The 27,539-nt window shown below is 42.6% G+C and overlaps 1 protein-coding gene across 11 annotated transcripts in view; it reads right to left on the bottom strand.

Annotated features, from left to right (window-relative positions):
- The window catches only part of agrn (agrin), a 361,340-nt gene that overhangs the window by 219,065 nt on the left and 114,736 nt on the right, over positions 1–27,539 (bottom strand). For 9 of the 11 annotated variants that reach the window (XM_074681162.1, XM_074681166.1, XM_074681165.1 and 6 more), the window contains one exon: positions 1,626–1,664. In XM_074681162.1, coding sequence (XP_074537263.1) covers positions 1,626–1,664 — 39 coding nt within the window. Of the gene's footprint in view, positions 1–1,625; positions 1,665–7,519; positions 9,751–27,539 lie in introns of those variants that run through there. The other 2 variants (XM_074681169.1, XM_074681172.1) reach the window with 1 other exon arrangement.

The raw sequence follows: 27,539 nt of genomic DNA, 5'->3' as shown, positions 1-27,539 counted from the left end.
TGAAAGATCGCACAGATCATTGATCCTGGATGGATCTCGAACAGATACAAAAGAGAAAAATGTAAAAATGATCGGTCAGAAATAAACTTGGGTGGCCCAATCAGGCACCAGCTTTGACTAGTGGAGTTAACCACACAGATTATTTACCTCATGAGAAATCATTAGGGATGTTCGATACCACTTCATGTCACACCAATACCAGTGCAAGCACTGCCTCTTGAGTACTCATTGATACCGAGTACTGATACTACTAGTATTTTTGATACATAAAATTTCAGGGAACAGTGACATCATTTTGAACAAAGACAGCACAACTCTCTCTGATTAATTCATATTGTCTGAACAGGACCTGAGGAGGACTTTCTCGATAAAAGACTGTTTTGCCTTGGGTATACGCTGCTACTATAGGCAGCCTCTGACAGTACTGAAACCTTGAAAAAAGACTCGGCCCGATATCTGATATCAGATATCAGCACTCACCCATCCCTACAAATCACTAACCCTGTTGGTTTCTGTCAAAATAGCCGAAGTGTAATATCTATACAGTTGTACACAGTGCTCTGACCTATCTGTAGGGATGGGTACTTTTCATATTTGAAACAATGCAATACTGGCGCCTGGTACCTAAAAATCAGTATAGGTACCAATTTTTGGTACTTTTGTGTGTGTTAATGTGGTAAAACAAATATTAATTTGTTTAATAATACAATCTCTACATTTTTTAATTTAACACATCTATTCTTTTCTTATTTGGGGAACCCAAACATGGAACCTTTTGATTTATATGAATATGTACTCTGTACTACAGATGGAATTCGGTTAAAGTACCTATTTCTGTTTCCATCCCTACCTTTCTGTGGTTTAATGCTTTGCTCACGTCTTTGTGGATCAAACTCTAACACTGTCTTACCACCGGTCAGAATAACTTTTCAATTCACATCAAACAGACAAGTTAACAGCATTACTTTTGTACACACACACACATAAAAAAATGATTTCACACAACACTAAAGTTAATTAAAAGTAAGACTTGTGCTGCCTGCCTCGATGTCTGAGAGTGAGTTTACTGAGTTTACTCTCTTTCTGCAAGCATCTGTTCCTCACAAACATTTCTCAGAGTTACCTGCAGTCTTGTAAACAACAATGCTGGACTAATGAAACCATTTTCAGCTCCTCTGTGTACATAACTTGTGCAGTAACTGTAAACTAACCTGCTGTCTTTGTTGCTGTCAGTCTGTCACCTCGTTTTGAGACGAGACTCTCAGGTAATGTAGCATACCCAGGAAAGGCAGGGTTATTATCCTATTAGACCCTATCAGACGGACGTGAATGCTGCTGTGGTTACAGATATTGAACATCAGCCCAACTAGCTATGTGGAGCAGATCAAATCAAGTCATCAAAAGATCCTTCTCACATCAAAGCCCTGAGCAGACCTGGGCCACGTGCCTGCAATACCAACAGCGTGGAAACAAAAAGCAGAGCAGCCAAACGTGGCCCGGCACACACAGACGGCTGCCCACTTCAAAGGCAGGAATCTGCTGTCCAAGGTCATTAAAAGCAGGTACATCCCCAGAACACCAGCGGTCAGCGAAGGCTAGCAGAGAGGAAACCACAGAGGACTTACCATCAAGAGGCTGCGCCGGTGTGAAGTGAGGAGGTTTGTCTGAAAGAGATAAAAGAGAGAGAAATAGGTTTTTAGTTTTGGGGGGATTCAGACCTCCCAGGGGTAAAAGGCCAAGTAATTGAGTTGCTGCAGAAAAAGGAGCGACATTCTGTCCACAGGCATTGCTTTTCAATCTAACACCTTTTGATGCAAAGACCGGGCCCTGCAGGAACCCCGCTGAGCTAATCGACATGAGAACATGTTAGCAAGGGCTGTAACATCATTGTTTCCTGGTCTCCTCATCCCAAACCACATCGCACGACTTCTAATACATGAGAATAGAAAACAGGGAGAAGACTCATTTTGTTTGGGGGCTAAAAGTGCAAGATAAGATTTAAAGTTTACTGTTAGTGCACTCCAGTGAGAGATCCACCCGATCCCTCCCCCCAACCTCCAGCAGCCACATGCAGAAGACATCAGTTCTTTTCCTCCTCATAATATATCAGATGACATCATGCTAGTCCCCAGGTCAACACCCAGCAGACCGTGATATAATGCCTGTTGGCCTGTGGGAACCATAAAACAAGACCTGTAGTGTCAGATGACTGAGTATGGATTAATACTCAGGGGGAAACTCTCATGCAACCTGAGTTCTCCACAGACCTGACACCTTGACGCTTGGAAATTAGGTCATTCTTCACAAAGCAATGTAAACAGATCAGTTGAGCTGGTGTAATGGAAGTGGATGAAGAACATGTTTATTAGGAAACAGGGATTATTGGAGAAATAAAGGATGGGGAGAGAGAAAAAAACGAAATCACAGCGCTGACAAACATTCATTTCCACTTTTGATTAATGGGATGATTGTTTTGAGGCCTACAAGTTGCCAAAAAATACTGAAAAAGCAATTTCACAGAGCCTTGGGGGATGTCTTAAGATTGCCTGCATTGTCCAACAAACAGTTGGAAACAAAAATATTTAATTTAAACTAGGCAGGAAGCAAAAGCAAACTCACAATTGACAAGCTGGAGCTGGAATATGTTGTTATTTATTTGCTTCTGCTGATCCCCTATTCATATTCCTCCAGATTAAGGTTCTGTTGGTTGACTGATTAATTAAACAACTAATCATTTCAGCACTCAACAGAAACATGGAGTGGGATATCTGCCTGTTGGTTAGCTTGGCAATTATGCAAATACCAGGCAGACACAATAGTGGTGGCACACAATGATGCAAAGCTTTAAACAAAGAGAGAAGATGGGCTTTTGCAAAGACAGTACCCACCCCAAATCTTGCAGAATTGTAATTACAGTGACAAAAGTAGTTAAGAAACAGTGCAGGGTCAACCTGCCCTTTATGCTTATGACTTTTTCTTCTGATTTATTACCTAGTTTCAAAATTATATTACAGATTTAGCGTTTGATTAAAGGTGGGATTCTGTTAGTCTATTCCGTTCAGTAGAAACATACTTTTATTTTGAAGGGGGTGGCTTGGCAATGAAGTTCACTTCTTAAAATGTAGATAAACCTTTGTTCACTGATGTAAAGGTGTGTTTGTAAGAGGAAAGTGATTGGCTTTAACATGCTCACTGGTTGTAAAGTGGTAAAACCTCCAGACAATGGTTGTATTAGAACTGGGAGGATATGCTATTCTCAAGATTCAATTCTTTTACAATTTTTGGGTTGCTGATAGATATTTACAATTTGAGTGATTTTTAGCTTGCTTTTTTAACACAAGACCATGTGGAAAAGTTAAATGATAATGTCTACAGACTATATCAGGAGCCATAGTTTCCCATGAAATACATTTCACCCTCTAGTGGAGAAAAGTTTTCTCCAATCCAGCTTATAAACAAAGGCTCAAATGAAGAATCTGAATTTGAATAAAAAAACAAAAACAATTTTTTTGTCAAAGAATCCCGATTTTGATATTGTCAAACAAAGAAATCCCAATATTTCGTACTTCAATTTTTTCTCCCACCCCTAGGTTGTATGACATCTGATACTTGGTTTTGTTTTTTTTCTATTAAATAACAAATAACTGACATAAAAACATAATAAGATTTGATATAGCATAAGAAAGCGTGTGTGTGCCAGATATCGGTAAAATAGGCACAATGAGCTTCCGTGCAAACTAAATCATATCCATACATACATCACATCCAGAGAGCATAACTACAACTTTGCACGTCTTTAAAGGTTGTTTTCTGCTCTTGTCTGCTATTCTAATACTTAGCCTAATGTTAGCTTTGACTTTCGAGTCAGGATTGTGCTTTAAATACACGTTCCTAACAAGATATTGGTCATATTGAGGTAGGACACATCCACCAAAAGGACAGTTACTACAGCAAACTTCACTTAAACAAGCTTTATTTTCTAAACTTGGTTATCTTTTTGAGGAAAAAAAAACACCTTTGGATGTTTGTTGATTTTTAGATTTTCATAATAAAAGCACTGGAACAGAATAGAAACTATGGAGAGAGCGTGGGGGATGGCGTGCAGTGAAGCGCTGCGTGTCAGGTCTGAAGTGACGGCACACAAAGCGTGCAATCTAAACACTGAGCTATACTGGCACCTCTGTTTTGACATCTCATGACTACAGGCTCCCACACCAAAAGGTTGGATATCTACACCAGTTAGATCTACATGGCTTTCAAGTTACAACTTGAATGCAACATGCTGTGGTAAAGCAGGGAGGTGCTCTTCCTCTGACATGCCTTCTGAGGTTGTAAAAGAGGGAAAATAAGGGGTCGATGGTGGCAATGTGATGGCTGAGTAGTAGAAAACTAAGTGTGTGTGTGTGTGTTTGCGTACAGTCCCTCTTGTGCTTCTGCATCTCCGTAACACAATGTGAAATCACACAGCAGAACTTTGTTGCAGCAGCTGCTGGTGGTTTGGGAAACAAAGTAATGAACAAGTCGAAGAGACAGAGTCAGACACACGACACTTGGCAAACCTGTGTCTTTAGAGATGAATGAAAACTTCACCATGAATCAAAAAACTGATCTGGAGAGATGATCTTAAAGTAGTCAAAGGATTCACTGCACCCTTTCACCAAATGGACATCTCCTCACACACGTGGCAGCTCTCCCAAACACCATGACGTTATCCTGGCCACGGAGCACCGGGGCACTGGAGGACCAAGCACGACCCAACCAAACCACCATCTGCGCTTTTGCAGTCAACTTGGCTGTCTGACTCACTAAGCAGAGCCCCAGTGAGTTGTCAGAGCTGCCTGTACTGAACAAACACACCAACACACACACACACTCAGAGCCGATGTGCAGCAGACCAGCCGTCTCTCCGATGTCTCTGAGCTGGGAGGGATAATGAGGAAGATAAAATACATCACATCAATTACCAAGCTAACTCTTTTTTTTTTTTTCCGAGGCCGCCGTCAACCACAGTGCTAAAGCCTTCCTCAGGACTCCTGCGATACCCGTCAGCGTCCCGAGACACAGCTGAGTTTTAAATTTAGGCTCACTTAAAATTGCTTGTCAACAGCCGGGGCTTCGGGGGAGAAGGAGAGAGGGAGAGGGAGTGTGAGAGAAAGAAAAATGAGGAGAGGGGAGAGGAGAGGCGAGGCTGGTGCTAGAGGTGAATAATGAAGTGTCTGGTGAAGCTGTTTCCCAGTCAGTCACAACGGTAACTGATTTCCATCTGAGGGGGGCTTCAAAGAGAAAAGCGTAAAAAAAGAGAGGAGCCAAAATTGGCATGGGGGGAATATCAGAGTTCTGTTGGCTGATTCCCCGTCCTCCATTCATAAGCATGTCTGAGCAAACACAAACACAGATACAGTCTGTTATCAAATCAAGGCGAGTCTGAGAGCGCCTGACAGAGTGGTGCCGCACAGAGTGAGCCGAGACGCCGGGAGGAGCTAAATGATTTCTTCACATTTCCATAACGATGGGACACGATAAGGTCTCTCCATAAACATATCAGCTCTTCCCATCTCGCTTTGCACCTGGCCAAAACCTGCACGGCTTCACACCACTGTGTGAATGTCACAACATGGCCATCGTTCACGCTGTATCTTCAGCAAATCAATACGCGTCTGACTGTGACATTTAGCCATGTGCAGAAAGAGCCTGAGAGTGTGTGTGTGTGTGTGTGTGCCACCTTCCCCTCTACGCTGTGGTTAATGCATCCTCGTGCTGAATGATAAAGCAAAGTGTGTGTGTGTCTGTGTGTGTGTGTCTGTGTGGGCTCTGCTGGCAGGCAGTGGGGGTTACAAACTGTGTGTATGCATGCATGTGTGTGTGGGCATGCTTCATCCCATATGGTGACAATAGAAATTGCGAATCCGAGGTTGCACAACTCCTCTTACACCCATCCTCCCACTGTGCAGAAGTACACACAAAGACACACACAAGCGCGTCACCACGAGCAGCACTATCACTATCCCATCCAGCTGTCCTTGTGGCCACACGGCGAGGGCTCTTGGCAGCATAATAGAGCCTCCTTCTCACATCATCAATTTCTCCAGCGCTCTTCTTTTCACTCGGCCATCTGAGAGGTGAAGATTGGCCCGTTTTAACCGAGTTTGTATTAAATCTAATAGAATCTGTCTGCCTGGAATTGATTGGGTAACAAGGTGAGGTTACAAATGAAGCGTCCTCCTTCGCCTAGTCGCCTACATCTCCCAATTAGCATGACAAGGAGTGACTGACAAATATGAGGGGGAGACGCAAACCTTGAGAAGAAGCAGAGACCTTTACTGACAGATGCAAAAAGGTTTGTCTTCTCCGTGTCAGAAATGTCAACAGCCTGATAACAACCACGAAGCCAACACACGACAAATGGAAAAAAAAACATGTCAGAGTCTTTCAAAGCCTCTGCTCAAATTCCATTTCCACCCCAATTTGGCAGCATAAAAATGACTGTTAGGACTGTTTATTCACTTAATTTCCCACTTATTACAACACCTCCCTGAGAGATTATGTGGCACAAATCTTGCAAAGCCCACTTAGCAGAATTAAGAGGAATGTCACCTTTAACACAGACTAAACTGGCAAGGCACTCAGAAATAGACTTTCCGGAGTCTCTGAGCGTGTGAGGAGAATAAATAAGTCAGCGCTGAAACAGACAGGCACATTCTAGAGGGCAACACCTGAAGGTGAGCTGCTGGTGATGTGGAAACAGGATGAAAATTGTCACGGTGACAGGTTTCATTCATGTTGTGGAAGCAAATAATTGTCCCCTTAGGGCCAAATGTGTCACGAACAGGGCTGAACATCACATCTCAATAAGTACCAGATGAAATTAAACTGTTTGGCACTGAAATGAACACGTTCAACAAAAAACCTTTCTCCCAATCAAAGGCTTTGATGGGAAACAAACCTCTCCTGTCACAACTACACTGAGGAAACGCTTTGTCTGAGGTTATGCTGTGATGCCCACCAGCAGAACTGTCATCAGTAACAAAAAGCTCACAAACATTTTGTTCTGCCTTCTAATGAACCACGTTCAATATAAAGTGGCACAAAAATAACGCTGTGGGAGCGGAGGACGGGAGGGGCTGGGGCTTTCAAGGCCAAAAGGCAAATTTTCATCCTCCAAAGACATTTAATCCCCATTTAATACTTCATCCCACAGTTCAAAGTAAATGCCAAGTCTCTGGATACGAGATATGATGCAATTTTGCAAAACTGCAGACACAGAGTCAAGGAAAGGGGGCTGGTGCTTCACTTGTTCTGATGTCCCTGCTTAAAGTGCAGACAGGCTGCCATGACAGGAGGGTTTGATAAGTTTGGAGACATTTTTTTCACAAGGTTATACCATGCAGCAAAGTTTGAGCCAGTTCTTCTAAAGGTTAAAGGTAAGATTTCTGGTTGGTTACTGATACATCAGAAAACATCAGAAAACATCAGAAACAGGTTTCATGAACTTGCACTGGAGTAAAGTTGTGTGACGTACAGTTGTTTAGGAACAGGAGCACTGCGAAACCCAGCGTGGACGTCGCCAGCAGGATCAGACAGATGTTGCAGGGGATCATGAAGTAGCGCACCACCAGAGACACCTTATGCTGGTACCTGCGGTCCTGCTCCGGCGGCGTCGGTGAGGGATAGTGGCACCCGCTCATGCTCCACTCCAGCGACCCCCTCCCCTCCACGGTGGAGGAGATGATGGGCCGCGGAGGGCGGCGAGCGCTGCCTAAAGACCCGTTGGAAAAAATGGTGGCGGTGGGGTGAGGACAGAGGATGAAGATGAAGATAAAACAAAAAGCGAAAAAGGATGCGTGATGAGACGCTGTTTCAGCTGCGGTTCCAGTCGTGAACCACGCCGGGAACCCGGTGACTTTTTCTTTCAGAAAATCGCAGCAGGACGCTTTCAACGGTTTCCAAGCAACACATTTTTTGAGATAATAACATCCATTTGGTGGAGGAGGACAGCCAGGGGGACAGGGATGTTGGACTCCTACAGCCCCCCACCTGTCCACACAACCTCCATTCTGCCGTGGCCGCCGGGGAAAAGACAAACTAATGGGCTTTCAATGTACAAGTATGTGTGTGCTGTGGAGCGGTTTATACTTACAGGGCCAGTATGTGTGTGGATTTAAGTGGGTGGTGCTAATGTGTTTGTTAATGGGTGCTGCTGCACTCTTTGCATGTATCTGTGTAAAATGTGCTTAAGCTAGAAATGAGTGCATTAGGACGTGGGTGTTTGGGACAGTCAGATATCCACACGGAAACTTCCAGGCAGAGTGACAGTAAATCCACAAGAAGAGTGATCTCCTTTGCTGCGAGTGACCCTGGCTGGTAATTAGATGGATGTGGAGGGGGTCCGAGATAGACCCCCCTCCTCTCCTTGTCAAAAGCCTCTATAAACCAAGCCGAGGTCTGGTGCTCACCAACAACACGTGTTACAAGTATTTCCCAAGAGGGTCGAGCCGTGCATCTTTTTTAGCCTCCCCGTGGCTTTTGCCTTTAAGTCAGCAGGGATTAGCCGCCTTCCTGAGCAATGATTTACCCGACGTACCACTAACTCAACACAACTGCTTCTTTGTATCCTCTGGACTGGCTCTTTTGGTTTATGGTTTGGGAGCTGCTGTCACAGCAAAGAGATATACGACCACAGCACGCAAGATCCCTCCAAACCTGACACCGTCACTGGAGCAACTTGTATCTGCTGTGGCGTGATTAGCCTGATGGCTGGGAGGCAGCTGGCTGTCCCTCGCTGAAGCATATGCTCCGGGGTACGGAGAGAAGGTTTGATTTTCCTCCCCTTCTCCCCTGCGTGCCTGCCACTCCTCCTCCTCGGTTCAATAACCTTTATTCCAAACCAGTGTCGTGGAGTGGGTTAGCATCTGCCCCCCACCCTGCTGCCGCGCCGGGGCTGAAAGCAGGTCAGGAGAAGTGTCTGAGAGGGGAAAAGTTGGAGACAGCAACGCTCGTGATCCCTGTCAGCTCACAAGCGTCTTCCCTTCCTGAGCAGCCTCAGATGAGCAGGAACACAGAGACAAAAAGAGGAAAGGAGAAAAGCCTGTGGGTGATCACAAATCAACTGAGAAGCTCCAGGCAGAGATTTGTTGGGCTTTCATCCCTCGTGTCAGCACCCTCACAGAGAACCCCAACCACGTAATGAGAGGAAGAGCTTCTCATCGCGTCCTGATCCTTCAGGTCGATTCAAACTCGTCTGTTTTTCTCTTTCAGGAAGAAACTTGTCCAGTTTTTTCTCCTTTTCCCTGAATTGTCTTCTTCACGCTTCTTCAAGCATCCAGTCCCTTCTCCTCCACGTTGCTATAGCCCAGGAGTGCTCCCGCTTTCCTGGTTTCAAGGATTAATGCACCAGCTCTTCCTCTGTGGGGATCCAATATTCACTGGCGGCCAAAACAACAAATTAGACTCCAAGTATTCATAGCGTGCTCAATCCCCAGGCAGTAGGTAGTGGTCCCAGTGTCAGCGCACTCAGTCAGCCAGCTGTAGCTGGAGCGTCAGTGAGAGAAGTCACCGGACAGACGGACGGGGTGTACAGAGAGACAGGGAGGGAGGGAGACAGCGGGGAAGTCAGTAGGAATGAGGACCAGTGCCGGCTGAAGGAAAAGCTGCTCCTGACACTTCGTTTTTGGTGAGAAAACAACAGCAGCGTGTCGCTGGTTTCCCAAACACTCTCCTCCTGAGCGCTCCTCTCTCAGCCCTCAGCCAGCGGAACGGATGAGCGCATAATGAGAGCGCGAGCGAGGAGAGGGAGAGCAGGGGGGAGTGGTTGAGGGGCCGTCTTTAACAAAGACAGAGGGGAGGAGGGGGCTGGAGTTGGGTGAGGGAGCAGAAAAAAGAAAACGAGCAGGAATAAAGGCTTTGGGGAATAGTACTCGAGTCCTGTCATAGCAGGGGGGGGGGGCAGCAACAGAGCAGCAACAAGACAAAAGAGGGCCACAGTCTTGGGAGATGTCAACCAACTCCTCCATTTGTTTATAGCCTAATCAAAAGAAAGTCTCCTCCAAAAGAGCTGGAGAATTTCCACAAAGATTTAATGAGGCAAACTGAGCGAGAACTGGCCCTGGGAGGGTGGGAGGAAGAAAAACTTAAATACATAAAAGTCAATCACGTATCGAGTCTCTCCAAACAGCCTAACCCACTTGTTTTGACCGATATGTGCAGTCAGAGCAGAAATAAGCCCTAGAAACTCTGCATTCGTTCCACACTAACAAGCCAATATGCAATTAATTAACAATCCCATTCGGATGATTTTTTCTCAGACTCACTTTCATGGCAACTACAACTAGGTTTCTCTCCCCCCTGTGTTAAATAACACAGCAAAATGGGATAACCAGCACATCTGGCTGAGGATCAGAGGCGGAAACGTTTGCGTCGACTCCATAACACGTCATTTGTTTCAAAGCGGTGTTATTACTCCTCTAATGTGATAACGAGGTCACAATCGAGGGGTGTGCCGCCGTGTTTTAGCAAGATCCTGCATCAATACCTACTCTGAACAAACTCAATGGCACCAGGCAGCAGATGCAAGGCAGTATCAATCATCAATTATTTATGTTTTCTTCACTCGCTCTATCTGTGTCTCCATCTCAGCCGTTCATCCCCCCACTTTGCTCTTCACACAAGAGTGTGCACGAGTGTACACACACTCAGTCGCTTAATGCATCCACAGAGGAGCTGCATGGATGCACACACAAACGCCTCTTCTCGAAACTAGCACATGCACACGGCAAAATGGCTTTCTTTCTTTGATTCTGTCTGTCTATTATTCAGCCTTCAGTCATACACAACTTGGATGTCTGCACACACACACACACATGTGCACCCAATCCCAGACAGACACACACAGGTAGGTGATCTTGCTGGCCTCAGAGTCATTTATTTCTTTGGACAGAGTGTTCATTCCCAGGCCTAAGCTGAGCTCCATGTGGGGGAAACTGGACTTCAAGGGGAGCCGGGTTTTCAGTCTGCCGGCTGAGGGTCAAGAGTTCACCCCACATCATCAGCAACTCAACCCACAGAGGTGTTACCCCTCCTTCTCCTGCTCTTTGGAGACACATTACCCCAGACATCAGCTCTCACATTGCATAACAAAACCCTGATTAATGGTCTGAGTGAAAAGAAAAAGGAAACAGCTGCTGTCTTATTCGCTGCCTCTCTTCAGCTTTTCTTTTTCAGGTTTAAACCATAACTGAGTCTTTCTCTGCACACTGATCGTCTCAACATGCGGAGAATTTGGGTGCAGCCAGAGGTTAAAGCAATCACAGGACAGAAGAGCATGACACAGTGACATCACATCTTGTGACCGTGGGTAAAATACTCCTCTCCTCCAGCAGAGGGAGGTAGGGAGTCAATCCAGCAGTTTGCTCCGCCACCATGCACAGCCCAAATAAGATCTTCCATCGGCATCAAAGCTGAGCAGCTTTGATCCATTTTTAATAGCACAAGTATCGCACAAGGTTAACATCTCTCTCTGAAGACTTTGAAATGGCAATTTCCATTAGGGAGCCAAAGGGTCTGCTCTCCTGTTTAATGGTCTGGGAGAGTGAAAGTTGATCTGTATGTGTGTGAGCGGTTCCTATGCAGAGGGGTGAGAAGTTTGCCTCATTCGATAACTGATTGACAGTGATGCTTCAATCAGACCGTATGTGTCTGTATATGTGTGTGTTTGTGTGTGCAACTCAGCGCACATCCCGGTCTTCTGCCTGGCTGGAAACAATCTCATTAAGCCGAGAAAAAACAAGTTGTATCTGCTGCTGAAGGACAATGGTGAGACCTCATCCATAAGTCTGAAGGACGTGACAGAGTGGGTGGCTTTTTGTCACTTCCAAAAAAAAAAAAAAAACAACATCGTCATGAAGGAGAGAAATGATGCCACTTTTCATCAGCCTTTTTATTTTTTTTTACATTTTTATCATCTCCACACATTTCAGATAAAAGCTTCGTTCCTGCAGCACCGCCAGAGGTTCAAGGGTCAGACCATTCAAGGCAATATATTTGCAAATTTGGAGTTACAGAAAGTGCACGATCAGCATTGTGTCATATCTACAGGATGAAGAGAGCAGAAAATTTTAGGTGTAAATTTAAAACTTAATCTGGTATTTTTAAACAGGGGCTCTATTGTTACACATTGTGGAGTCCTGATGACCGTCAAGTAAGGAGACAAAGTTTTGGAAATGTTGCCAAACAGGCTGCAACAGGTGCAGTGTTGTGTCAAAGAGTGAGATAACAAGTCGTCTTGCTTTTACTACTTTTAATCACAACTTTTATTGTAGTTTAACATCATTTTGATGCGAAGTTGCTGCCGTTTATCCTTAAAGTCTCACTTAAACTTCCAATATAAAATGCATACTGCTCCCCTAAGCAGTCCTTAATACACTGATCAGCCATGCTATTAAGACAACTGGCAGGCAGATGAATAACGCTGGTTATGTCATTTCAAAAGCACCTGTGAGACGATAAGGTATGCCGGGCAGAAAGTGTGCACTCTGTAGGGATGGGTACCGAATTAGGTACTTTTATAGGTACCGACCAAATTCAGTCAAAAGTACCAGGTACCGATTCACAGAAAACCAAAAGGTACCATGTTTAGGTACCTAAATGCATCTTTGTGACTGTGAGGTAGTGAAAGAGTAGGCGATTTTCCATGCTGGACATGAACACAGCATTGCAAGGTTATGTATTAAAGAATAAAAATGTTATATTGAAAAAATGTTATATTTTATTATTGAAAGAATCAATATTTTTTACCACATAAACACAAAAAAGTACCAAAAAGTGGTACTGTTGAGTACCGGTACTGATTGACAGGTATCGGGCATCGGTACCGTATTGTTTCAAATGTGAAAGGTAGCCATCCCTAGCACTCTGTCCTTAAAGTTCATAAGTAAGGAGCAGGAAAAATTGGCAAGATGCAGATATGAGTGACTCTGACAGGGATCAAACTGAGACAACTGGATGACCGGCTCAGAGCATCACTGAAACTACAAAAAAAATCTTTGAGCTGCCTTCAGTCTGCAGGGGTCAGCACCAAACAAAAGTAGTCCAAAGGACAAAAACTGAACTGGACATGGTGGCCAAAGCTCATCAAGGCACATGGAAAGATAAGGCTGTATGGTCATCGTTTGAATACAGGGATGCTTGGCCGCAAACTGCTCTGGGTGCCTGTGCTGACACTTGTCCACCACCAAAATCAGCAAGTAGGCATCACAACTTGATCCCAGAGAAAAGGAAATCTGAGGGATCTGAACGGACATGGCAAATTCATGTTGACTCCAGATCACCCAGATTTCAGTCCCATGGAGAATCTGTTGAATTTCTGGACCACCAAGTCTGATCCGTGGAGTTGACACCTTTTAATCTCTGATGCTGCTCACACACACTCAGGGGTCTGGTGGCGTCCTGTGATCTAAGAGGTGAACTTTTTTTCGAGATATAAAACAAGTTTCTTGCTTCATCTGCAGCAATCCTTTCTGTTATGTTGTCCGACACTTTTGAATCAATCCCGGTCCGTCAGTCATAAAAACATCAAAGAGTGATAACTTTGATCAGGTCTGTTCGCCCTAATAAATGATGCTGTTGCCGTCACTGCTGCAGACTGAACGGTCTACAGGAGGAATTTTGATGGCCAAAACTTATTTTGCCCATTTTAATCACTGAGTGATTAAATCATAAAAACAGTGTCCAGGTTTCTATTTATCAAATGCCTCTTTTCATTTTCCAAACCAAACAGTTCTTTTAGCACCTCTGGATGTCTCTCTGGCTTATTTTGTTTTTATTGAATACTAAAATTTGATGCACTTTTAATCCGTTCCAACCCACTTTTTGCATGTTTTGTCCTCATTTGACCATAATGATGAAGAATTTAATGATTTTGTGCAGTTAAAGTAAATAAACCCTGTGGAGTGCTGCTGGATAGAAAACAACTACCCAGTTTAAGATAACAAGTGGGCAGCACAACTGTTGATAAGTTGGTTGTTAGCAATCCTCCTCCCACTGTCAGCTACTGAAGGCTCTCAGCAGAGAAGGTTTTTACAAAGAGCTGAACATCTGCAACAGAAACGACACAGATGAGCACAAAGAAAACTGCTGAAGATCACGAAGACTGCTCTGAGACATCACAACAACAGGCTGCGTATGTACCAGGATAATATACAGGATATTATGGAAAACAGTCTGACAGAAACTGGTTGGAAAGGTCACATTTGTTTACTGTTGAAAAATCTATAACTGTGACATAAAGGAGTTGGTTCTGCTCTATCACTTGTTTTTCTTTGCGCACATCTTTGAACAAGGACAGAATTTTGAAAAGATGAACAGTTTTAACATTTTCAGCATGTGTCTCTTTCACTTAACTGAACCAGTAAAACTTGGTGTTTTCTTTCTGATATGGTATATTTTTCACAAGGATTAACCCCTGAGTAGCTTACAGATGACTTTTACATTGTGCATGTTTATAACTTCTTTTCCTGCAGAAAAAGACGGCGCTCTGGCGCATCACCACTCTAAATTCATTTTGTATTTTCTGATATTCTGGATGGAAAAGCATAATCCCACTATATTAAGAGATAAGCAAAACCCATTAAAATCCTGCAGAACTTTTCCCTTTGAGCAAAACACACAAGTAAATATCAACTTTGCTTAAAAACATTTTAAGTGTGATGCTGATTCACCAACATGGCAAAGGTGACAAAGCACCCAAGGGACGCCTCTCTTAAAACTCCTTTTTTTCTGTTCCAGAGCTGATCAAGTGAATAAATAAGTGAGTCATTAAACCTGTTTTTATTACATAACATGCTGGTTTTAATGGCTCTTTGTCTGTCTTTTGGGCATAATGCACTTTCAAGTTCACCTACACAGAACAATCGTTCATCATGAAAGAAGTCCTTTAGCTGAATCTTTCATCAAATCATCTGTTTTTGGATAAACCGTGTGTGTGTTAAGATCTGAGGCTAACTGGAACAACAGCAGCTTTTTACATTAGAGTGTATAAAAAAAAAACAAGCAGCAGATGAATACACCAACATCCCATTAGAGTGGGATTCTGTCCATTTTTCAAAAGCAGGAGCTATCAAAAGCGAAGCTGTTGCCTTCACTAATGGTGTTGGAGATCATCCTTTCCTGCTGTCCATTCTAAATGAGGGTTTTAATGATGTTGATGGAAAAAAAGTCTGTCAGAAAATTTAGAATGGATTTGGTAATTGCCTGCACTAAAGCATGTCTGCTGGCCCACTCCACAATTCATATGCACTTCTTTCCAACTTAATTCACAGAGTTATTTGTCATGCTGACTTTTATTCTGTTAGTGCGTGCATATAGTTAGATATTAAAGCTGCTGTTACTTCAGCTGATGACATCTCAACGCACAGCCAGGTGCTGTTTACAGTAATTTGCTGCTATGTACTTATTTGGCCCTGCTGCCCTGTGTTGCATTAGTGGAGTGACATGTCTTTACAGGTATCTAATTCCACAGTGAACTATGTACTCAAGGCCACAGATTGCCCTTTCAGACTCGTTAGGTGGACATCTGAAGGCCATGTTGAATTCTTCATGTGCATCGAGCCGTGCTGCCGGACCGGGGGAGGGAAGCCCAGACTCCTCACCTCACCCAGCAGGCTACAACAGCAGGAAACTAGCAGGTGGGCCAATTGTCTTGCTACGGTATTAACTCCAATCATCATAAGTCAGACTCCACTCCGGCGTCCAATAGATTCCCAGACCTCCTTGTCATCAGGTCTCCTCACAGAGCTGCGCTTTATCTCACAAAGACGAGACCAGGGCCTTGTGCAGCTGTGCGTTTCTAACAACATTAAGCAGCAGAGCAGCAGATACAAGGACAAATGATCAGGAGAGACATAAACAAGATGCTCCTCCAACTTGAGTTATCATGACAACCAAGCATCAATAATACAACAAGACTAACAAAAAAAAAGATTCAATGCTTGTTCAAAACTGGTTTCACTCTGTGCAAAATGCAGCTGCAGGCCAGAGCTACCAATAAGCCACAAATGAAAAGGAAAAGAGTCATCAAAAGCTTTAGGGGGCCAACACCAGCTATCCTGAGCTGAAATTGTGCTTGTCATAAACCCTTTGAGATTCTGCTGGGCCAACATCACAAAGCTCTGGCATGAAAACCTCTTTGTAGTTTAAAGTGAACCACACAATGGTGAAATATCACTGTCCAAATGTGTGATTTCACTGCGTTTTAGAAGCACAAGAGGCACAGAGTACAATCATATGCACACACAGACTAAGACATGCACTGAAACAGTGGCCCTGACGTCAGTGACGCTGTTTCACTTCTGTAACACAGGGATGACTTTGACCCACTTCAGATTAAAAATACAATCTGCACAGATAAAAAACCGACAGGGTTAAATATCTTCAGATGTTTGTCACATAAAAGATGATAGTTCATAAAAGCATCTGCAAGAAATTGTGTAAGCTAGCAGACATCGTGTCACATGTTTTGTTTGTTCATGGATGGAGAGTGAAGGTGTGCCTGTGTACAGAACTTAATGTACATCTCTGTTCACTGCACCAAAGGGAAAACAATATAGACTAGACTATAGTGGCTTATAAAGTCATAATGTTGCTGTGAGAATATTACTTCAGAGACTGAGATGATGTAACATTAATGAAATGTTTGTGACTGTACATTCATACTCTCCACGCTCTGTTCAGCGTTTATTTACAGACTCAAAGCCTCTGAAAAAATAATATCTTAGTTCTATCAAACATCAGACACAGTACATCAGGTTATCAGGATCAGTTATGGACACACTGGTAATGTGTCTTTTTTAGATTTCTACTGTTTGTACTTATTTACTTCAATATACTGGGAACTCTTGTTGAGTTTTGTATCAATCTGTACATTTTGTTTGCAACAGATCTGATTTATGTTGAAATAAATCGCAATCTCTCAGCAGATTTAAAGATGCTATGAGGAGGATCTGTTTTAACTGGACTGCCTCGCCACCTTGTGGCCAGGATCCTCCACACACTGTCTTAAATTACTTGTAGTGAAAGGTGTGTTTGTTTTGGAGTTAAATGGAGATTAGATCAAAACAAACTTTCTTTGTTCAAGACAACTTTTTACTGGATACAACGCACTGAGGTAAGGTATTTATCAGCACAGTTATGTAGGGATACAGTTTGAAACGTGACATCAAGCAAACATTGTAGTAGCCGGCTATATGTAGCGACATTGACGGCCGGTGTTCCGACGCATCTGTAGGCTAACGTGAGTAAACACTGTCAGTTCGTAAGTTGTTTAGTAGCCGTTTATCTTAAGCACAGCTGGCAGCCCAGTGCTCTAAGACATGTCTGTAATGTGTAAATTTTGGTAATGTCCTGCCAGTCATCTACCAAGCAGAGCTAATGTAACCTCACTCTTCATTTTATTGATACTCTCAAGTTTGAACAGACACACATTATTACAAACAGTTTAGCCCCTGTGTTAGCCTTTAGCTCAGGCTGTATCACTCTCCTGTTTATCTTTCTTCTGCTCTTCTGTCCTTTTTCTGTCTGACAGTTAAGCTCCTGTGTTCACCATCACTACAAAATTAATCACAGAAATCATTTTCAGCAGAGAAAAACACAGATCTCTCTTCTCACTTCTAAACTTCATCAACAGACGTGGTGTTGTCATAGAGACCTGGACGTGCCGTAAATCAATCTGGTCCTGTTCAACCAAATCAGAAAGCTAAGAAGTAGCAATTTAAAATAACCTGTAATCAGTAATACTGGCACTGATAATCTCATTTTGAAGTGTGGATTATGATCAGGGAAATATGTAGAAAGGAGACTTTTTCAACATCATTTTCCAACTCCTTACAGCCCCTTTAAACAAAACTGAGACCAAGAACGTGCAAAACAATTAACACAGGCAACACAAGTCTGGGTGTAAAAAAAATAGCTGGGTGAGCCTTTAACTGTCTGTTTGAATATCTGTCCACAGATGTATGAAAGCTGAGCTTAGCCTCAAGATCTGACAAGTTTACAGTTACAGTCTGTGGCTTGGTATCTCAGATTGAAAAAAAATCAGGGTGGGCAGATCTGGAATAACACCAACACGTTGGTCTAATTCAGGCCATCATTTGGTACCAGCCCAGGGGAAGAATTCTTGAGGTTGTTAAATGAACGATCATAAGAGGCTCCATTGTGTTCAGACCTTCAAAAACCCTGAGATCAAATGCCCTCAAATGCAGTTTCCAAGACAATGCAGGAGAGTTATTCAACCCTGGAAAGTTTAGAACAACAGAACTTCAGATAAACAGCAGACTTTCATTACTATCCCAGGATTGTGCACTTGTTCATCTTTGGCTCTCAAAGTCTCTTGTTACGTGACATTGGGCACAATTTCATGAAACAAATGAGGCTGTCAGTCTAATACTTCCAAACACATCATGTACTAGATATCTCTCCTAAGCACCCCGTAGGGTAAAGATCTGGTGACTGTAAAGTCCAAAAAATATTTTCAACCTCATCAAACAACTCAGAGAGCCCTGAGGATCCTGCATGAGCATCTGCTTGTATAATTTTCTCCATCTATTTCTTGCACTTTTCATTTTTAATTTGCTAGAAGTGTGTAAATGTAGATCATTGAAATGATAGACTTAAACACTTCTGGGTACAAAATTATTAAGTCAAAAAAACACTCAACTAAAATCTACCGCAACAGCAGTTATTTATGGTGAAAGATACAATCCTCTTTTAGTCTATACCACGTGTAGTATGGATTCCTTATTGTTTTCTCCCCTCATGTTTTAGCAGGTGTGGTGTTATTTTCCACTGTTAATATTCTTTTCATGACAACACCATTTGTGACTCAGTGGATGATGCTATGACAACAAAGTGTTGATGTAAGTGTGAAGAGAGAGTTCCCACTCTGGGTGGGCTCCACACATTCTGACTCACAAAGTGACACATTGGCTGGTATCTGATGTCAACCCAGGCACTCGATGACGCTGATGACAGAAGCTATCAGCAGAACATGAAGAGGCAGGACGGTATCCGGGTCCGGCTGAAATCTGGTGTTTTACAGAATAAGTGTGAGACTCATCTCCTCTTGTTGTTCTGCTGCTTCTTAATGAGCAAGCGAATGTTAGTGAAGGCGGTCTGTCAGGTTTGTTATGGGAAGTTGCCTCACATTGAAAAGATGCTGTTTTCACGGTGAACTACACGCTATGCCTGATTTTTTAAAGATAAAGTCATCACCAGGAAGTGGACAAATAAACATAACTTCAGATCCAGCTGTTGTGAAAGAGCAAGGTATTGTATCCCAAGCACTAAGTAAACATTTATATCCATTTTATGTTTTAACAATACCTCTAGATAATAAATCTTACGCTGTCAGACAGCCTGTATTACACGAAGCCAAATCTGTAAGAATAGGCAGCAGAGTTGAGTATGAAGGTTGCATCCACCAAAAATTTGCCAAATTGTCTCTGCCAATGCCAAACAGCTCATTCAGCCATCGACTCGTGATTGGTGATATATGATCTATTGCCAAGATGAATCATTACAACAAAAATATAATCAAACAAACACAAACTGTCTAACTTTTTGTGTCATGTTTAGTTAACCGGTAAGCTAGTTAGCTGCTACCATCCATGTGAGACCAACAAGTGCTGCCTAAATTAGCGAAATTTTACCAATTACTCTTATAAGGATCCAATTTAATAGGTGACTCAGCTTTGTGAATATCCTCTACTGACTTTCAATGAATTTGATTTAATGCTAATGAGGCATAACTTTAAAACTTCTTACAAGTATTTCCCATCAGTTTTTTCAACGGTTAGCCTGTAAACTTGTTAGCAGCTACAAACCAGGCTAAGCGCTGGAAGCAGAGTTCCCCCAGTTGCTGTTAAACTGGTTCAGTGTGATGTTTTCCACATCAAATATATGTTTAATATTTGTTTTTCCAGCTCATTTAAGAAAAAAACAAAACAAAAACCCAATAATGCTGGCGCTCAGAGGTTAATCCCTTTAGCTTGTTAGCTTTGTGTGAACATTTGAATGCATAATTTAAAGAGTTTTAATAAAGATTTCTTTCAGCCCTGGGGTTAAAAAATTCTGTTAGCCTCCAAATTATTTTCACAGAATGAGTTAAAGATGCATATTTAAGACATAAAACAACCTGTGGACTAATGTCTGAAGCTAAAAGCTAATGGTTGTTTGGAAAATCCTAAAATCAGAGGCAGTTTAGCATGCTGGCTCTGTAAAGCACACTGGCTTGCCCTCTAGCTGCATTTCAGAGGATCCTCCAGCCAATACGATCCACCTGTCCACACTCACTACTTCTGGCCACATTAGCCTCTTCCTCCCACTCCCTCCCACGCTGCCATGACCTGCTTTTTCCAGCCCACACAGAGCCAGCTTTTAGCTCGGAGACTCATCCAGGACTTGTCCACTCCTGGACCTTCAGTCTGCTTTCACATGGAGAGTCCGGGGTTCCTTGCCTCTGGGCTCATCTGGTGCCAGAAGACACAGATCTTAGCCTGAGGGCTGATGTTCTCGGGGCCTGCTGCCCACTAACCTTCCACTTTCCTCTTTCTACAGGTCCTCTAACCAAGATGAACTCATTCAGGAAGGAGTAACATGTTATTAGCCAGCTCTGAGTTTTCTTGCCAGCCCCTCCTGCACACCAACGCCCACAGCAATAATGACAACAGGATGTCATATCCTCCTCGGTCCACTGCTCTGCCCTGTTTATTCAGGTCTTACCTGATATGACCATGTAGGAAATTATTGGAGAAATGATGTCGGAGGGAGATTGAAATGGCAAAAAAAGGCGACAGAGATAGAAAAGGTTGGAGGGGGAGAGAGGCAGAGCAACCTGGGAGCTTGGCCGCTGTATGCTGGGTTTGTGGAGGGTGACACTTCTCCATGTGGCTGGCATATGGAGCCAATTGTGGCAGCAGAGCAGGAAGGCTGGGAGCAGGGACTCAGAGGAGGAGAGGCTGGCTCTGACACCCTTTATACAGGAAGGGCAAGGCTGATGGAGCTGAAGGATGATACAGATGTCAGTCTCTGGCCAAGTCAGCCATCTGTCACGGAGAACTGGCCAAGTTACAATGGCCCTGACATACTGAGAGAGAGCAGCAGGAGGCTTGTGATGACCAGTCATAGCTGGGAGCTGTCTTTTTAGCATGGCCAACAGCAGCTCACCTTGCACTGGTGTGGACAGAGGACAAGCAGATGCAGAATCCAGACAAAGTTTCAGAAACTATTAGCGCCTGATGAGAAATGCCCAGAATAACAAAGATATCAAACATAGAGAGATAAAATTGACCCATAGCTGTTCCACAAGTTCTTAGACTCTATCTGCATCAATAATACGACTGCATAGACTGCCAGCAGCTACATCCACATTTACTTTATACCTGTGCTGAGAAAGCTGAGGAGCAAAAAATGTATCAAAAACCCCAACAAACCCTGAAACTAAAATTAATTCTATGCAACTCTTAAGTTAACATCATGAAATGCTTGAAGTTATGAGTTTTTTCTGATAGCTTTGTTGCCTACACTTAGCCACAGTCATTGTTTCATAATAATAACAGGTTCCAGGTCTTTGTAAGATACAAATTGAACATTTCCACCTCTGATTTGCGGAACATCTTTGATAAAATGTCATCCAAACATCAGTTTGAGTCTAAAAACAATTTTCTGTCATATTTTCTTTAATAGCCTGGAATTTTCTTTGTTTTATTCGTGTTTTGTTTGTCTGCTGCCACCCCTCCTTCTCTGTGTCTGCTCTATTGTTGTTTGTACCACACCATCATAAATGAGGGCTCTCCACAATGTGTTTTTCTGAGGATTTAAATGAATAAATCATGATGATAATGATGAATAAATGATGCTGGATTTCGGCCACTGGAGTTATTCTGCAGTCTGTGTTTTTTAAACAAAAAAAAAAAAAATCCTGTGTAGAGGGTTATAAGGTAGCTCCGCTCAGCATGTGTCAGTGTTTGTGTGACAGTTCAGACTCTGGCTGACCTGTTACTGCTTTCATTTCCTCTTTAATGTGTTGAATCATTATGAGAGGCTCCCAGAATGCCTTTAAATATGCAAATCAAGCTCAAAACATTCCCAGTTATACCTATTAGGTCCAACTTATGACTTCTTGAGCAACTTCCTATAAAATGTTAAGTTGAAGTCAGCCTGAAAACACTGAACTACGCAGAGAAAACATTTTCTTTGGCATCAAGATATCAATTTAACAACTCAGCTGGCGCAGATTTAAGGAAATCAAGAGAAAGTGGTGGAGGAGAACTCTGTGGTATCATCATTCAGGTCTTTAACACTAATTTTTAAAAGTCAAAAATACAAGCAGGTTGTGATAAATCATGCTGAGACGTAAAGTGAAATATTTCTGTTACATCATAGTCTTTAAATGGTTTCTGCTATTTAAAGATCAGAACATCTGAAGCATCTATTTCAGGTTCTTCTTCCACTGATGTCCTGCTTTCTACTGTACAGCAAATCCCCTGTGTTATACATCAAAAATGCTGCTCCCCACAAACACATAATTACTGCTGCTTTTACCTTTGTCTAAGTACAGCGTGACGGATCAACATATATTGCTGTGACATATACACAGTGTACACAAGGAGATTTACTTGATGGGCTCTGTGACATCAAAGCTGACAGTGACAGGTCATTATACATCGAGGCCCTTTCATTTGCATTTACAGTAATGAAGTCGGTCTCCTCCTTTCCACTTCCTCTCTATCTTTTGTTCCTTTTCTCTCGGCTTGTCACCGGCTGGTGGCTGCACATCGAGCTGCATCTTCTCAGATAGAGGGCAGAGAGGGAATATTAATTGGCGAGCAATAGCCTCTTTTCTGAGACGCAGCCCATAAATGCAGCATCTATAAATTATTTATGTGCCTAATCAGACGGCATGTGCTCAAGTTATTCTCTCAAACATGACAGCCTCAGTGCTTTTCTTCTTTCCCCCTTCTCGTAAATAATTCTAGTTCCTTTTGGTAGGAGTGCAGTCGGATAAGTCTGTGTGCTGGGAGTGAAGGCCTAATCAAAATATGGTGACGAAATAGCTGTTTTCGGGCTGCAATCACAGTCAGGAAAAATGAATGATCTGCTAAGCACCGGGTATTAAAATGCAACACATGTGATGATGGTTTCACTCTGATAGACTAAAATGGATCAGGTTCAGGTGTAAACGCACACAAGGTGCACTGACTATCAGCAGCCAGGTGTGAATGAAATGAGACTGATCCAAGAAGAAAGCACGCAGGATTATATAACTGGCAGCAAAAACATTTGCAAATGGATTCAGTCAGAAGCTGCTGGTAAATCAAGCTTTAAACAGACTTAAAGAGACTGTCTTCATGCATTATACTCAATCATTAAGGTGATCTGTGAACCACTGGTGCATCACAAGTGTAAGTGTTCTAGCTGTGCTTGGGGTTGTGGCCAAAGGCCGTCAGTGCTCTGAAATTTACCCAATGTTTTTACATTATTGTAATGTCTGACCTTAGGCCTGTCACGATAATCAATCAATCAATTAACCTATAAATAAACGATAAATAAAAATGTCTTCAGTAAGTTTGCCAGCCTCAATAAACTGACACATACATGCGTGTTTGTTTTTCTCCTCTCTTTCCACCAAAGAGGCAAAGAGGCTATCTTTCCTAACATCGGGGTGCATAGGTTCTATAGCGGATTTAGCAGATTTATAGCGGAGTGAGCATCTGTCAAAAATGCGATCTTTGGGGTGAAGACAGGGCTGCTCAAGCGTACGGAGAGAGCTGAAGCGAGCGTCCTGAAAGGTAAGGAGGAAACACACGCTAATATGAGTGATGGAATGAAAGATACGGTTCTTAAGCTGCCTGCCACAGTCCCAGTGTGGGAATATTTTGTTTTTTTATCAGAATGAACAAAGTGTGAGCTCATGAACACCAACAAGCTGATATGTCGCATTTGTTTGAAAATAGTGGTGACGAAGAAGAAGAAGGGGAGGTGCAGCAGAGCCTTGTTCTTTGACAATCCGCTCTTACTGAGCCTTTGGGCGGCAAAGTAAATAGAAATACAAGCGCCAAATGGTGGGCGCTCAAAGACAGCTATATTGCCAAAGAAATGCAGCCTTTCAATACGGTTGAAAGCCAGAAATGTTCAAAATGTTTGACAGACAGTACAGATTGACTGGGAAAAAGGACATGTTACAAACAATTCAGGAACTGTATAAACTCCCTTTTATTTAGGCTATAGTTTTTAATTGGTTTTTTTTTTTGTTTTTTTTTTTGTTTCGTTTTTTCTTTAGAGACAGGGTCTATGTTTTCTTGTTTTTGATTAGTATAAATTATTTTCATTGACATGTATTTTTTTCTAAAAGAGTCCATTTCATTTTCATTGTATTTTTTTCTCTTTCTTGTTTGTTAAAGTTATCATATTTTTTGTTTAATTTATTTTATTTAAAAGACCCTACCTTTTAATTACAGTTAAATACTCTTAAGAAATTAAAGTTTCTTGCTTTTGATATGGTGTACTCACTTTATTTTCCCATTTATCATAATTACATCAATGAAAAAATGAAAAATGGAATGGAAAAAATTATAATATTGACAATAATATCGTTTATCGGCAATAATTTTTTTGAAAATTATTGTCTAGCAAAATTTGTTATCGTGACAGGCCTATCTGACCTACCTGTCCTACGCAACATTCTCATGCTGAACTGATGTACAGTGCTCCAGCTTTTCAGAAAGAAGAAGTGTTGTGTATCATCTGCCGAGGTTGATTTAACAGGAAAGAGATGCAGCAGATATGCAACAAAGCAGAGCCAAAAGAAGCTCAAACATTGACTGAAGAGGAACTTTTCAGCTGCGCTGCTGTGACCCAGTGGTAAAGAGGAACAAAACATGGAGAAAAAGTCCATCAAATAACTTTTAAGATTCACATTTTGGAAAATAATGTTACCATTTTTAAAGAAGAAAAAATTCAACTCAAGTCAGTCAGTATTCTTTTTTATGAATCAGATTCAAAAGTTAAGATACCGCCTTCAAAATCGACCAAACAATACCAGACCCACAGATAAACTGAACACACAACAAGAGTCAAAGTCCAAACACGACACAATCTGAACACAAGCTAGAAACCAGCCATTATAACCATCACCAGCAGCACCATTATCAGCATTCTGCTTGAAAACAGGTAAACTGGACCTTCCCGCTCTGTCTGGTTCTCAGGGGTTAGCAGGGTCAGCGCTGCCAAAGGTGGTTTGCAGTTAGAAGCAAACCAAAGCCTGGAAAGAGGACTATTATCATCTGAGGAGAGTACCTGGTAAAGAACCATCATCAGCCGCCTCAGGCTGCAGACAGACAACAATATACCCTCCAACAACCCTGAGACTGGCTGTCTGTCACCACAAGGCTGCTTTTCCAGTCACACAATGCTGTGGGACTTTAAAATACACACACACACATTTGTACAAGATAAGCAGAATGACTTGGCATTCTTACACATGGCTGAGGAAAATAAAGAGACAGACATACGCTGCTCTTCTTCCTCTTCAAATGCCATGAGGTGCTGCGGGGTTAAAATAAATGGTCTGCTAAAAAACTCTTAAAAAGAAGGACAAGAGAGAGGAAATGGGATGCTTCAATGCTTCTTTATAAATTCCTCCTTCAAACAGAGTTTATGACCAGAAAAAGGCCTCAGAAAGACGCAGAAAACGGAGCGAGAGACACTTTAAAGAACCACTGATGTTTCATGACCTCCTCTTTTACTGCTCACAGCCACAAAGTCATTTAACTCACTGGCCAAGAATGTGATTAGGCAGAAAACCCAGCTTCAAACTTGACAAACACGCTGCCTGCTCAAGTGTCCTTGAGCAAAATTTTTTATCGCATGGAGCTTGTGAGTGCTGTCCTGTCGCCCGACCTCTGACATCCATCTTTAAGGAGACAGGAGAGAAGAGATTTTCTACTCAGGGATCAATAAAGTCTCATTCTGGCTGATGTCAGGTCACAGCAGAAAAACCTCAATCTTCCCAGGTGATTGGCCTCAATTCAGGCTCTTTTACCGGTGCCGACAAAAGTAGAGTTTAAAGTGCATCCTCGAAAAGCAAAGCAGGTTTTTAAAAACATCCAATGAATTCAAGGAATGAGGAAAATGTGACTTCTGCTGGTTTACATCTCTTGAGTTTCAATCTTAGAGAGAGGAGCAGAGAGTGGTGGGTGTTTGTTGGGAATGTAACAGTCAAAGATTCTCTTTATGTCTTAACATCTTGGATCTTTAAATCTTTCTCTAGGGAGTTCTTTCTGATTTTTTTCCCTTAGTTTCCTACATGATACTGAAATAGCCAGAGGGGAAAACAGACATGAGAACAAGTTTGTTGGTGAATTAACCAGGATTTTGAAGCTCTCTGAAGTTTGCATTAAGTTTCAAATGATCAGTGTGTTCTAGGATTTTGCTTCTTTAACTCCTTTAACTTCTCCTTCTTAAATAATTAAACCTGCACAACTGTTTCACCTGCCTGAAAATTTACTATGATTTTCTTTCAACTAGCATTTCCATTTATTATTGGATAATCCTTGTGGTTTAAATCTGAATGTTGTTGAAGCAACCACCGCTCTGGATATTCTGATAGGATTTCAAAGGGCTCTGGAGAAACTACATACAGTATTAAAAGATGGTTATGGTTATACCCAAGTGTCCTGATATTTTCTCCTCAGCTCACTCTGAGCTCTGCTCTGCTGGAAACTCAGAGATGCCCTCAGGTATGAAATGTGTTTGAGAGGCCAGCCTTTCGCCCAGAGCAGCCTGGAACGGTTTGAAGTTAGCATGTACCCTGGAGAAGGAAAGAATGAGCACATACATGAAATATGGAAAGAGGGGGATAAACACATGGATTGATGGATGGATGGATGGATGGGTGTTCAATTTTCTGACTGTTAAAAAATATTACCTATACAATCCTGTCTTTTCTTTTCAAGTAAACTCCTATCGCAAGAATCCACTCCATGTCATAAAATCTTAAGTCTTACTTTGCGTACCCACAGAAAGCGTTGAGAGCGAATGCATTTGTGCGTCAAGGGAAATCGCGCTGCGCTAGACGCTCGAGTTTTGATGCTGGTACAAATATGCAAAAAACGCTCGCCGCTCGCCGCTCGCCGCGGCTTCGTTGCACGAAAAGTCCGCCATCATCATTTCATCGTCGAACATGGCTCCCATCACCACCATCACTGCTCTGTACCTGCTGTCGAGAAGTCAGCTGCGGGCTAGGCGCCGACGTGAGCTCGGTGAGTTCATCGTCTCTTGCAGGAGCTGCGTCTGGACGGCCGGTTCCAGCGGTACTTCAGGCTGACTGTTGCCCTGTTTGAAGACCTGCTATCCAGGGTTGGTGCCAGGATCTCCCGCCTGGATACCAACTACAGGCGCTCCATTCCAGCTGCGGAGCGCCTGTCCATTGGTGAAGATCTCCACGCTGATAGGCTGTCCTGGCGCGTCAAGACGCTCGCTAGCTCGAAAAGTTC

This window comes from Halichoeres trimaculatus, unplaced genomic scaffold (assembly GCF_033239565.1).
Source record: "Halichoeres trimaculatus isolate MK-OKI-2021-1 unplaced genomic scaffold, fHalTri1.1 fHalTri1_scaffold_11, whole genome shotgun sequence".
In the NCBI taxonomy this organism is placed as follows: Eukaryota; Metazoa; Chordata; class Actinopteri; order Labriformes; family Labridae; genus Halichoeres; species Halichoeres trimaculatus.
This window is presented reverse-complemented; position numbering and strand designations above follow the sequence as displayed.